Below are 14,349 nucleotides of genomic sequence, written 5' to 3'. Positions count from 1 at the left end.
AAGTTTCATAAATGCACAAATAATGGTTCAGGGCTACAAAACTTGAAAACACTTACGAACAATAATTTCATCAAACATTGACCATGCAAATCTCTACTTTCAATTTGCGCTTACGCATGCGCGGTAATCGTAAGGAATAATTTGCATATGATTTCGCGCCGTTTTACCAGAGCATCCAACTTAGTTGAAACTTTATTTCATCTAAATTAGACATCATATATACACCGTAGTTGATACATAGAGGATTTGGAAACAAGTTGTTACAACTTATATTAATCTGTTTCCTTAAATAACTTTCAACTATAAATAAACATCCAACTTGACATGCTTTAGTCCTTCTCAAACTGTATTGTCAGTTAATAAATTAATAAGATTATAAATAAATCAATGAATAATTGATTTATCTATTTATTTACGTTTTCAACATTAAGTTAAACAATCCCTTTCGAAGGAATACTTGACAGGGACATTTACTGCATTGTACAAATTCACTACAAATTGAGTAAGTGGTTCTCACTTACTCAATTACATACCTCACTTACCTGCTTACTGCAACAGAAAACAAAGTTTAAATCAATGCCAGTATTTCATCTTGTCCAAATTATATATTATGCTTTTAACATGTTTAAATTTAAAACTTGTTCCTTTATTTTGATTTATATATTTTTTTTTACTTACAATGTACCTCAATCAAGCGTAAATTCTAAATAAAGTTATGTCATATCGCTATAATTAAGTTTTTCCCTTCTATTTCTGAACAGCTATCCCGTTTATAAAGTGGCACATACATGTATTGTAAATAAGAAATCAAGTCACCTAGATTATACTAGTTTTTTTCATTCATTCAGATGCTTTAGAAATCCTATTAATCATGATAATATACAATCTTTTTTTTGTATAAGAACGAATTAAATAGCATTTTGTTAAGAACGAATTTGAAACATTATTATTAATTATTCTAAATTATATAATTTTACAGAAATATTAATATAACTATGTGAATAAAAATCCTTAGATACCGTCTATTTAGTGTAAAATTATCTTATTATGAAAAGCGGTGTCTTTTTTTCATCAATTTACCTTCACAGAAAATGTGTAGTTTACTATCCCAAATTTAGGCTACCCACACGAAGTACCTATATTACGAACCACACCAAAATGACAAGTAATACTGAAAGAGGAAATAATCAAACGCCTAATCTTTTATCGCAATTCTCAATTGTCATAAATAATTTACATTTTTAAAAAACTCAATAACAAAACGCGGAACAGATTACACGACGTCTTTACGATGAAGAATCAATCAAGTATATCGCCTCCTTTATAACGTATTCACAGTCTGTTATGTAAATAGAACTGTGGGTTTCACAGGTAATTCTAAAATGATTGACAGGTATAGTGGGCTAATCCCTGAGAAAAAATAGTTCCGTGATAAGTTTAACATTTACTAACGTTTTGCAAAATGACAGCGCACGTTATGATTAAAGTTGCATTGAATATCCTGTTATCAAACAATCTACACCTTGCAATTTCAACAAAACTAATACTTAAAGCCCAAAAATGTTACAAAAAGTCATAAGAAAACAACGAGTAGCGTAGTAATTTATGTGAGTCACGCAGCGCGAAGGAGTGGCTTAGACCGAGTAAAACCACGACAAATTGTATCTTCATTCATAAAACCACACTAGTAGCTCTCATGTCAACATTTATAGATTTTCTCTAACTTGTGTTTTTCATTCTGTGACTTGAAGTTAAACCACATGCATTTACCTACAGACCTAAACGGGCTTACCCCCTTCCCGGACTCTCCACACAACATGTCCGAAGTTTTGCCCGGGGAGAGAAGTATAACTTCAGTACTTAACGACACGGGAGGAGGTGAACTGGTCAGGACAGGGAGCCCCAACTTTGTGTGTACAGCCCTTCCCTCTCACTGGAGATCCAACAAGACTCTCCCCCTGGCCTTCAGGGTCGTGGCCCTGGGGGATATAAAGGATGGGACTAAGGTCCAAGTCTCCGCGGGAAATGATGAAAATTTCTGTTCTGAATTAAGGAATTGCACGGCATATATGAAGAATCAAGTGGCAAAATTTAACGACTTGCGTTTCGTTGGACGTAGCGGACGCGGTAAGTGTAGATATATCTATGTTGTTTATGTGCTTGTATAAATTCTACGACCCCTGTGTATTTGACAGCTGATTGAGTGAAATGGACATGCTTTCGTGAACTGGTCACTTACGCCTGGTAATGATTCGCTTGTGTTAATGCGGTGCACCGATTAAACCACTACATGGTTTTACGCACATCTTATGAAAATCGGAAATACTGTACTTCCGTACTGTTTGAGAAAAAATAACTTTCTCAGATTTCATTCTGGTCTTTTGAAATTTTTGGCGACTCCCCAGCCTATAGGAAGTATCTATCAATCTATTGCTCCTCGGTTCAAGCTATTTGAACCGAAGACTCTCAAACTTTTGTCATGAGAGTTCAAAGTATCGGGACTGACACTTTAAAGTGGCCAGTATAATTAACTGATTTTCCTACCACTGGGTTCACCGCAATTGTAACATGTTTCAACTTTTACCTTGCTGGGGTCTTCTCGAGTTGATTAATTATAATCTTCCTCACAAGACGTAGTTTAATTACAGGCAATATATAATATCTTTTTTTTATTATGTACAGACACTGACGTTATGTAGACTGATATCATAAATTACTTTGGCCTTTGTTTCCCTTTACGGTCCTTTCAGATTATACTATGAAGTCAGCACTGTGAATATCTAAGTTCGAAGTTGATTCATGGTTTTGTTTACATACCTTTCAAAGTTTCATTCATAAACTGTTCAGATATCCGTGACGAGAATTACAGGTAGTGGGAAAATTTACCTTTGTGGGCGTTTATTTTCTGGCCGCTAATCTAGGTCATAGTAAACAATGACCATATATAGAAAAACGTAGTAAAAAATTTAAAGGGTACGTTTGCGCAATACTCGTATAAGTGGTTCGGTCAAATGACGTGTAATATTATAGGTACTTAAAATAGTCTTATCTCTATAGAATAACTACTGATTTTCAAATGTCCATCTTAGCGGTTAAACTAGAATATGGACCCATATAGCTAATATTTTGAAATTTCTGTTACAGTAGTATATATACGATCGATAAAAAAGTCAGTTTCGTGAAGCTCATATAACTACATAAAAGAAGATAAAGATAAAAAGTATATGATATGTAGGTATACAAAGGGAAATCGATGGGAGGGGGCGTTGTACGGGGGCTGTCTCTAGGGGGAGATTTTAATGAAGATTATCCAACATCATATTTTACCAACATGCAAAAATTTATCTGCCTTCTCTAGTTAAATAATTTTATTTTATTTGACTCACGAACAACCGATTTCCTCGTCTATTTTATATGGTATGAGTTTACTCGAATATTTTGTATTAAATGAAATTAATTTCTTTGATTTACAATTTTTTCTTTAACCCCCTTCAAATGAAGAATTAATGAGTTGTTTAGAATACTTATCGAGTGTAAGTTGGTCATTCTGATAGACTTTGTAGGTATGGTCCCTTCGTCCTCTAAGTTTTCAGGCCACTTTTTTTTTTACAACGTACACATCATTATTACGATAGTACTTCAGTTTTTCATTGACCCCAGTATAGGCCACTGAGAAATCGATACATATTTCATATTTCATAATATACCTAAAGTTAATCATTTTATTAAAATTTTACGTCATTTAATAAAAATCACAAAGTAGAAGAAGAGAATAATATAAATATTTTATGAAATCATATTTTTTTTTTACGTGTATTGAAACAATACTAAATGGTATTTTACATTTTTAAAACACTTCTTTCATTAACTTCATCCTATATAACAATTAGAAGCAGACGGGGGGGGGGGGGATCTGTTAGTCAGTTGTCGAAGCAAATATTTATTTTGAAAAGGCAATTGTTTTGTCCACAAAAGGCAGTCTTTTTAATATCCCCGTGTATTAAATTAACATTTTTATATTAGAAATACTTTGGGTGTGCAAATGAGTCTAACCCTTTGGCCCTTCCTTCATAAATCAGCTTTAATAGCTGTCCAAAGCGTCAATGGTTAAGTCTTCCGACCCTTAGCAGCTCTGGAATTGCAACAATAGGGAAAAAAAGAAATGAAGTATAAAAGACACTTAATAAAACGGTACTACTTTAACTGATCATTCATCACGTCAGCTGTCATGGACAAATCATTTTAAACAAAGGAGTCGACTTTACTATCAAGTTGTCAATAAACCTTTTGTTAATGAACAACTTTTTTTCTTAAATATTCTGACGTATTCAGGCATTAACCAGTTTGTTTTTAAAAAGACGGATTGTCTCCATTTCAATGAACTGCACTATTTAAAGTTGTTTTTTTTAATTATTCAAATTTCCACAAATCTAATAAAATGATATTTTTTATGTAATTTTTTTTTTAGGAAAAAGTTTCACATTGACGATTACAGTATGCACACACCCTCCCCAAGTTACTCTTTATCAGAAGGCCATAAAAGTCACAGTAGACGGACCACGAGATCCGCGCAGCAAAATCAGTAAGTATATGATTTAGTAGTGTATTTCTCACCAGTTACCTCTCAATAATTGTTCTTTCGTTACCTTTGGGGAGGGGGAGGGAATCCGTTGAAGATAACATTAATCATTTTTTATTCAAATATTTGGAAATACGATCTAGGGGTGATAGGATGATAAAATGACACGCAACCATTGCGCATGTTCCTTTCGAGATCCAGTTCACTGTAATCAAAATTTAAACATTTTAAAAAGAAAGAAAATATCCATGAAATTTAAACATCAAAGGGCCTCATGAATTTGTAATTAACAAAATTAAAGCTGTCCAACGATCAGCGCGGGTTTAACATGCCGTATATCTCCTTCATCAAACGCTGCATTTTTACCCTCTTTCGGGACAACGTGTTCCGACTGACAGTTGTTTCGGGAAAAAAATGTGGTCTAACTTGATGCAATTATACCTCGAACCCGATCTTTAGATTTACATTACAAAGGACTCTCGATATAAATTTGCCTTGTGTGTTACGTAATATGCATTGGGTTCTTCTTCGAGTGTTTTTTTTTTAAAGTCAATGCCATCTGCGTATTTAATGATGAAAAAATAATCCTTTAAAAAGAAGTTAATTTTAATTTTTGTCGGCAGATTTTTAATTATTCAGAAGTACTGAAAGGAGAGTGGTATTTACGAACCCCAGATATACACAAACCAAAGATGTTGTACGTGTGCATGAGGACTTTTGACCTTTAAGGGTACTCGAGTGCACCATATGGCAGTCTTTGTCACACATAGTCTAATGTGAGAAAATTTCGTGTGACAGGGCATTAGATCACGACCCAAAATCATAGTTTTCACATTGCTAGAAAGTAACATTTGTTTCCTTAAGAGAATTCTAACACTTTATTCCAATTTCTTCGAACACCTTTGTTTTAAAAAAAAATACGAAAAACGTCTTTCCGAGGAGTCAGATTTCTACAAAAGTGAAAATTAGCATAAAGTATTATGTTTTTGGGACGACTTCACTGACTGCAGTTTCTAAGAAACGAGGCACGGGGTTTTTGTATTGTTTGAAACCATTATTGAAAGTTAAGAGACTTTGTCTTGTGGAAAGACGTGACTGGGTTCCTTCATCGATCACACTTCGCATTAACCACCGGGGAGGGTTAAATGGATATTCCTCCCCTACCCACTTCTGGAGGGACATATGCCGATGCTGAAAAAAATGAGGAGGGTATCGCGTGTCTAAAAAGGAAAAAATTAACGCACGTGTAAAGAAAAATAAACGAGGATTACAGGGAAACCAACGAGCATTGTCGCTAAAATAATTATGTTAGCAACAACACAAAACAATTTGCATAAAACTTTGAGGAGAGAACTGATTAAAATGTAACAAGCTATACATCTTTAAGAAATCTCGTAGTTTATCTATTACAGACTGTTCAGAATTCATAATGAAAATGAATAGACTGGAGATATTTAATGCAAACCATCCATCTTTTTTATGGCTAAATGAATAAACAAAATATCACGGACATCATATCTTACAATAAAATATTCTAATAAAATGTCGCAATTGACAGTGACTGATTATTTACCCTATATCCTTAACTTTCGCGTCTTCTAACGAAATTCTCTTGTTTGTATTTGAAGTTCAAAATAAATTCTGTTCACCAAATTTGTATTCGTACGCCAGCGGTTAAATAGGGTGAACCGCAAACCAGGGTTCCGCTTCAGACATTTATGGTCGCCTTAAACCTCCACAAACTGATTACTTCCGAAATACTTAGAATGGTCCTAGAGAGAAATTAGAAATCCAAGAATTTTGAAATTTGAATTACAGTATTGAAACGTTTTAAATTGTTTTATATACTAGTACTATTTTATAGCAAGTGTAATAATTTTAATTAATTTAAACGTATAAATTTATAAAATCAACTTGGATAGTGACGGTAATTTAATGTCGAAAACTCAAAAAAAAAAACTTCACGATTCATTTTATAAGGTGTTTCCTTCTGTGTGTGTGATACAAGTAGAAAGAATGCTAACATTTTTTTCGGGAGTTCCCGATTTTCCTGTTGGTCATACGATATTAATGTACTGCTGTATGCATGGCTGCTTTTCGGGAAGTGAAATTTGCAACACACTAGTCCTGTAACGAACCTTGTTTACGAGTAAATAACAACAGTATGTGACATGGAGGAATTACTCGATTTTATGGTTCCCCGCGTTAGATTCAAAGGTCTACGGACAACCACACATACCACAGAATAAAAATGACATTTATGCATAATAAATTGATAATACGTCGATCATGAATACAAATAAACGAATCGGTCTTAGGCGGCTATACACGGGTCTGCAAATCAAAAAGAAGTTTGTACCAACGACCCAACTTACACCAAAGAATAAAATAAAAGCATTGCTCTTCAATAAACGAAAACAATCGAACAATCGTCCTAATTGTCAATTTTTCTGTCGTCGATCTTTATATTTTAAACATTCTGACATTTTGCTACTCCCCAAAAGAATGTGTGATTATTAAAGAAAATTGTCAATTTTATTTTTGGAAACAAACGTGCATTTATTTACGGAACTATTTACTGCATGGGCTACACAAAGAAAAGTTTCAAGAGTATTTTCTAATTTCCCCCAATCTTTTTATTTTTCTTAACAAAAAATAATTGTTTTCTTTTTAGAACTGCGGACGGACGATCGTCGGGTTCGAGGTCCTCTCGACATGCCTTCGGACAGAAATCCATTTCCGAATCCTTTGGAATCCACTCGATTTACACAACACATGTCTGACTGGGGTCCAGTCCGCAGACCTACGTCACATCCGGGGGATGCTTCCAGACGACTACAGTCCGCAGATTCCAATGGTTTCCATCACAATGGTAAAAATATATATATATATATATATATATATATATACAGAAAATAAATAAATAAATAAGCCTAAAATTCCTATATGATTTGATTTCTTTTTTTTTTATGCAATTCCTTTTTTTGTAGAATTCCTATTTGTGAACAATTTGATGTCTATGGAAATTTTTTATGCAACATTAAAAAAAAAATAATGTGTTAAAATGCCGTGTGAAATTTTGGTGAAAATCGGTTATTAATTAATGTTTCAAAAAATGTTAATATATATTTTTTTGCCAGGCACTGAAAACAATATGATTGGCATTTATTATATACCTGTACCAAAATGCAGTTTGATTGATAAAATAGAAACGAAAATCATGCATAATGCATACATTAATTATGAAATATAATTTTAGACCAGCTGTTCATCTATTTCCAATGCACTTAAAAATTATGAAGATCATTTTAAAATATTAATTTAAGAAAGACCCATGAAAATCTGCAAAATTGTCACAGGAGAATTAAAGAAAAAAAATTAAAAACCAATTTTTTGATGCATCTCCGAAATATAAGTAAGATAGAGTCGTAAGAATAGGACTTTACCTGCCATATAAAATATAATCCTATCAAAAGAATTTTTTGTGCGTCAGTGAAACGGTGACATGCCATATTTTTCTCTGTATAGTCGTCTTTGATGACTGCCCTCCTGCACAAAAGTCGCCAACTTTTTGGTTACCAGTAACGCTTTGGTACCACAACCTACATTCCTAGCAGAAATTCTGTCTGATATATGGAAATATATTCTATCAGATAACCATAGATTTAATTTACTGACAGTTTGACCTACATTTTTACGTTTATTTTATCTCTTTTTTTCACAGATCCACTCGCGAAAAGAAATCATTGGGGATTCGATCCCTCTCCGTACCCCTCCATCACCACCCACGCATCAGTCCCACCCTATACTCAGTCTCAAGGACTATCTGTCACAGGTAAAATTTTCAGAAGTGAGTAGATTTGCGATTTGAAAGCTTTAGATTTACACAACCAATTATTAAAAATAGTACTTACATCCCTATCTTAGTTAATATATAGGGATAGGAATTACTTATAAATGTACCTTCAGTACTTCCAGTTTCATCATTTTTTTACCGGCCTGTGTAAATACTATTTTTTATGAAAATATACAATCAAAACGTGTAGTAAATTACCTTGAAATTTAGGGGAAAAAATTAATTTAATTTAGTAAATGCTAAAATGTTAAATTGCTTGGTTGTGTAAATTGAAAGCAGTGACAAGTTAAGAAAATGTCCCATAGATCGCAACTTGATGTAATTCGACCCGCTCTGTTAATTTCAGACTTACGCAATTGGTCGAAATATTATGCATTCTTTAGCTCATATATTATTTAATTGAATAGTTAATGTCTTAGCATATGGATTTTAAACCAGACGGAAAAATTAATGAATCATTAAGATACGAAAGTCAAGTACAATTTCATTTCGTATATCATACTTAGCTTTATTTAAAAATTTCTGTAAAATTGAAATGTATTTATAATGAAATAAAGACGAAGTATTGAGATGTGACATTAATAGGAAAAAAGATTGTTTTCCGTGCCATTTAACAAATTGCATAAGGAAAGGTCTAAACAGTGTCAATTTCTTTCCTTCTAACAGGACATCAAATTACCCCTGCCACTCCCATCACTCAACCAATGGAGCAGGTGCTTCAAGACAACAGAATTCCAATTATGTCCAAGGATAGCACCCAGTTAGACATTTTACCCCCAAATCAGGATAGATCAATGCCTGTTATTATTCCAGACCCCCAGCGAGCCGACGGGACTACTCTAGAACAAAGATCGTCATCACTTGATCAACAACTTTCGCTGTTCCAGAGATTTCCTGAACACAGAATGTCCGAGTCTCGTTTTCAAGATTCCAGACACCTGTTTGGTTCCTCCAGTTTACCGCCATATCCATCTACAAATTCGAATCTCGCAATTCTACGCGAAAGTGCTATTTTAAGAGCCTCTGAAAACATTTCTAGAGAAATTAATCGTGAAATATCATTGCCTATACCTGGGTCCCATAATAGTTACCCCATGATGACCACAAACGAAATTCTGGATCGAATCAACCCACCAACGACCATGACGTCATCATATTTGAGCACATCTCCAACATTACCTTTTTATCCACATATTTATTCAAATCAGCCACCCATGCAATCCAGTATACTATTTCCAGAAGAAAGAACATACGCAATTTTAGGTCAGAGGTCACAGGAAATTAACACAGTGAGAGCAGACCGGCCTCTCTCTGGAACCCCGCCGCGCTTGCCCATCGAGGGTCCAAACAGACAAATGCTTCGAGACGACGTTGATGAACGATCAAGAATGGAAGCAGTTCGCGCAAATATCATGCAGCCAATGGAAACTCACGTAACAGACGCCAACAATTCTCCCGTTCGCCAAGGCGGGAATTTGAATACCGTTGCTGACGTTTCATCAGTATGGCGACCATATTGAGGACAATCATATACACTTTTTCCCTGCAACTTCCCATGTTGCTATTGTAATTTTCACAGTCTTGTTGAAAGCAACAAAGTGTTTTTCTTCGCTGAATTTGACAGTTGTTTTCGAAAAGAAGGCTAGCGCATGAGTTTTGAGGAAATGACGTCGATCAGACGGATTTGAACAGACGTGATATTTTGTTGATGTACAGATGTACAGTGTATGTAGCACGAGATAGAGGAGACTGATACTGATTTGATGGTGCTTGAAGACGGTGTATTTTGAGGACATTGTCCTGTAGAATCAGCTTTGGTTCTGTGATCTCAATTTGCGTTGATTTACGCTTGAAATGTACAACGTGTTTATTCTCGAATGTTGTGTTAAAAGTCCAGTGTTTTTGATCTCAAAGATTTGTGAAAAGTTAACTCTCTTTGTACCTTTTTATAAAATTGCGAACTGTGAACATTGTGCTAAATATGGAAGATAAATTTTCAGATTGTATTCATTAGCTTTGCCACATGTCCTTGAATTTGTGCAAGGACTTTTTTGACAAGTTCAAATGTTGTAAATTTTTAACGATTTATATTACAATCAATTTTGCCAAAGAAATCCCTTGGGATGAGTAAAACTTAGAAATGAATCACGAAAACAGATTGTCTTTAATGAAAGATGGAAAGTATTATAGAAAATGTTTGTACATCCCGTTCATATATTTATTAAGATATCCCGTTATTTTCATTCCACTTTTCAATTTTTTGTGTCTTTTTATGTGATCTTTCCATGTTTTCAAGATTAACAACAAAATTCCTTTTATAAGTCCACCTCTATTTTTTATTGTCGATAATGTTGTCTTGTTTTTGGTATGGTATCCTTGAATATCATACAGATATCCTGTACGACATTTGTATTTAACCGTTTTGAAGATTAATATGTCTACCTTCCTTAAAAGGTTACTCATAAAAAATCACCTTATTGTATTTTTAGACCAATTTGTCTCTGAAACAAACTTTTAAAAAGAAAATCAAGTATAGAATGGTTTTAGAAATTACCATGATTTTATCAGTTTACGAGTTCTCTCTGTCTAGATATTTTTGACGAAAGTGCTGTTAAATCTTAGACTCTGGTCTCTGATGAATTGTTTTGATACTCTTTTGTATTTTTTCGCTTTAGTGCTGTCTGTTTTCGTGTATGTCCGCACTTTTGTGTGGTTATTCAATAAAATGTTGATATATGTAATCCAGTCTTCCGTGATTTTTTTTTCATATTAAGAAATGACATGACGTATAATTGAATACTGATGCCCATCGAATCAGAACTAAAAAAGTTCTGTTGGTTTTTGAAATTCAAAACTGTTTTTTAATATCTTTTCAAAACTACAGATTTTATATACTCAAAAAATAAAAGACCACATTTAAATAATGAAATTACATCAAAAGCTCATTTGACTTTTTTGATTGTGGCAATTTTCTACAAATATGAACGTAGATTTAAGAGAAAAAAATTACATACGACCTCCCGATTCTATGGCAACTGTATTTCCCAAAAAAAGAAGAATTTGACATGTTTTCGAGAAATTATCTCAAAATATCACTAACATTGTTTTCCTAGCATATTCTGTCACTTTTTCTACAACAAAACATCCCTTCTGGACTTGTTTATAAAAAATTTAATATCAATATCCTCTCTCTCTCTTCTCTCTCTCTCTCTCTCTCTCTCTCTCTGGATATAAGTTATTATGTTCAATACATTGATTTGGAAGAATTTTATTTATAACTTCTAGTATTCATTCTAGTCTGTTGCAGACAATTTATTGATTTGAGAAATTACGCCGAGCTGCAAGTCCTTCTATAATCTGTATATCAATCTATATGTTTCTAAGCCTTTAAGATTATTGTAGATGTTTTAATTTCCTCTCATACAATGTGGGCGGTACTCTTGATCAGAAATCACGTGGGTGTATGGAGACAGTAACCTATGACGCTTTACAAAATACTGTTTATCTCCACTAATGAATCGAATTTAAATAATCTAAAACGCCTTGGAGACCAAAACTGTTCGGAAAACTAGCATATGAGAAATAAATGTTCTTAAGTTCTATCGCGAATCGAATATTTGAATATTTTATAGACAACTCTTTTTTTGAAATAAAAATGAAAGTCGCAAATATCTTGTGAATGGTCATCAACAAAATTACCTATTTTGTTAAAGACCACTCTGATTCTACACAGAAGTGTATGTAGTCTTCGAAGACCAGATCTCACAACAAACCGTTGGAATTCCAGTTGGCACTAATTGTGCTCCGGTATAAGCTGACCTATTTTTATATTAGCATAGGAAGCTGAATTTTTTAAGAAATTTCTAGTTGAGAAGAAAAAAAAATGCTGTGTTATCTGTTTCATATAAGGATGATTTACTGACCATAGACTTTAATGGCTTACTTAACAGCTTTCCTTATTCATGGCGCCGTGGTTAGAGCTTCTGCTCTAGAGTCGCGAAATAAGCAGTTGATCCTTACGTCGCGAGTTCGAATCCCATTGTGAGACGTGGAGACGATATCATATTTTCCCAGAAGGTGCTGGCAGCTTTCCCTGAGTGCCATTCAAAATGGCTCTCCAGGCAAGTGGTGGCGCCTCCATATGAGTGAAAATTTCTCGAGAGGGACGTTAAACAATATACAATCAATCAATCAATCATTACATGATTTGGCACTTGTAAATGAACGTCTAACATGTACATCCAAATTCTTGAAACATGTTGAAAAAGTTAATATATGTGTAAACTCGAATACAAAATGTACGTCGCGAAAGTATATTTGCTTATATTATACTTTCATGTAAATTACTTGAATCTGATTCGTGGAAACATTTGATAAAAAACACTACTACACGCTGAATAATGAAGTCACGCCCTCCTGCGTAGCAACAGTCAACATTGCTTGACGACGGGTGGTATTCCAAAAAATAGCGACTGCGCGGAATTTATGCGCGCACGGTTCACTGTAATATGTATTTGTATAAAACATTCAGTATAATATAATAAATATTGCATGTAGTTGAGTGTAACATTGAAAATTTTCACCAATCGAAAACCATTGTCAACCTTGGCTGCGCCTCGGTTTGCAATGGTTTTCTTGGGGTGAAAATTTTCAATGTTACACTCAACTACATGCAATATTTATATAATATGTCTTATATATTGAGGTGTAAATAATTTAAAAGACCATATTTTTCTTTCCTCATCACAATTGTACAGCTTTAAATAGAAATGGTAAACTGCGTTTGAAAACTAGAAGGGACTATATTTTTGGCGAAATGGTGGCGTATGAAAATATCTTCTTTTCTGCTTCTCAACATTATAATAGAACAACAAATTTAGTTATAATTTTTACACAATCGAAGACTTGGAGAAATTTTCAAATGTAAGTTAGATTAATAATGAGGGACTAAACTTTCAAAATATATCAAATGAATATGGTTTTTCAAACAAACTAGAACTTTATTCGCTTTTAAATGCTTCCTATCAAAGTGAAAAAAAAGTATTTTTTTCTCTCTCAGTAAACGATCAAAACTTTTTGTTTTTGTATCATTTCGTACATTTATAAGACAACTTTATTATATGTGAAAATAAGAAAAAGTTAAAAAATAAAATACAATATATCAAAAAATCAGAAAAAATTGGGATCAAATATCATTAAATGATTTATCACTTAGTAATGTTTTTATGCAAAAAGAACAATCATTAAACTTTTGAAATAGAAGTACATCAACAGTTATTTTTTATTCTTAATGTCAAGGAAAAAGATAATGACCTTGAAAAATAAAACGTTCAATATATGATATTGTATTCTTCATTCTGTGAAAATTTCATTAATTTTTGAGTATTAGAAATATGAGAAGAATCCTACCTTAGGTGCCTTAATTGCCTTTAAGACTATTTATTTTTTCCCCGGCTCTCAGGCATTTAAGAGGCGACCTTGACAAAAAATTCAGGACGATAATTTCTTTTTTGATTTTCATGTATTGTTTAATGCTATATATTTGTTGCATGAGTACAAAGAACTTAGCTATACAGTGTACAAGAAAAATGACATAGATGTGACAAAACACAATTCGCCATAAATTGATAAGCTACTATATACTCGCAGAACTCTTTTATGACTCGATTTCTCATATCGGAATCCCAGTTTTTTTTACTCACAATTTCCATGCAAAATTAATAGAAATGAAATCTCAATTATTTAAGGAAAGAAGCTTATTTCAACTTTTGTTATACGATATAGCATGACTTGTTTACGCTTTACGTTTATGTTTTTTTTTTTTTATTATAAAACGTAAACTGCCCCAAGTTATGTTATATCGTATAACATAAGTTAAAATAAGCTTCATTCCTTATAATTTAATTTCAGTGTA

The 14,349-nt window shown here is 33.2% G+C and overlaps 1 protein-coding gene and 1 long non-coding RNA gene across 4 annotated transcripts in view; one reads left to right on the top strand and one right to left on the bottom strand.

The window, feature by feature from the left end:
* LOC134280907 (uncharacterized) overlaps nt 1–109 on the bottom strand; it is a 42,449-nt gene extending 42,340 nt beyond the window's left edge. The window contains exon 1 of the long non-coding RNA XR_009994984.1: nt 57–109. This is a non-coding gene — a long non-coding RNA (uncharacterized LOC134280907). The remainder of the gene's footprint in view (nt 1–56) is intronic.
* The window catches only part of LOC134280903 (runt-related transcription factor 1-like), a 66,505-nt gene extending 55,329 nt beyond the window's left edge, over nt 1–11,176 (top strand). For 2 of the 3 annotated variants that reach the window (XM_062763356.1, XM_062763357.1), the window contains exons 2-6: nt 1,777–2,127; nt 4,469–4,582; nt 7,254–7,451; nt 8,304–8,429; nt 9,102–11,176. In XM_062763356.1, the coding sequence (XP_062619340.1) occupies nt 1,777–2,127; nt 4,469–4,582; nt 7,254–7,451; nt 8,304–8,429; nt 9,102–9,955 (1,643 nt within the window). In that variant the 3' untranslated portion in view covers nt 9,956–11,176. The remainder of the gene's footprint in view (nt 1–1,776; nt 2,128–4,468; nt 4,583–7,253; nt 7,452–8,303; nt 8,430–9,101) is intronic. The other variant, XM_062763358.1, reaches the window with a different exon arrangement.
* Nucleotides 11,177–14,349: the final 3,173 nt, after the last annotated feature.

The sequence above is a fragment of the Saccostrea cucullata genome, unplaced genomic scaffold, assembly GCF_032062105.1.
Source record: "Saccostrea cucullata isolate Sc308-1 unplaced genomic scaffold, CSIRO_AGI_Scuc_v1 ctg422, whole genome shotgun sequence".
NCBI classification, from domain to species: domain Eukaryota; kingdom Metazoa; phylum Mollusca; class Bivalvia; order Ostreida; family Ostreidae; genus Saccostrea; species Saccostrea cuccullata.
Note: the sequence above shows the minus strand (reverse complement) of the source record. Positions and strands in the feature narration are given on the sequence as shown.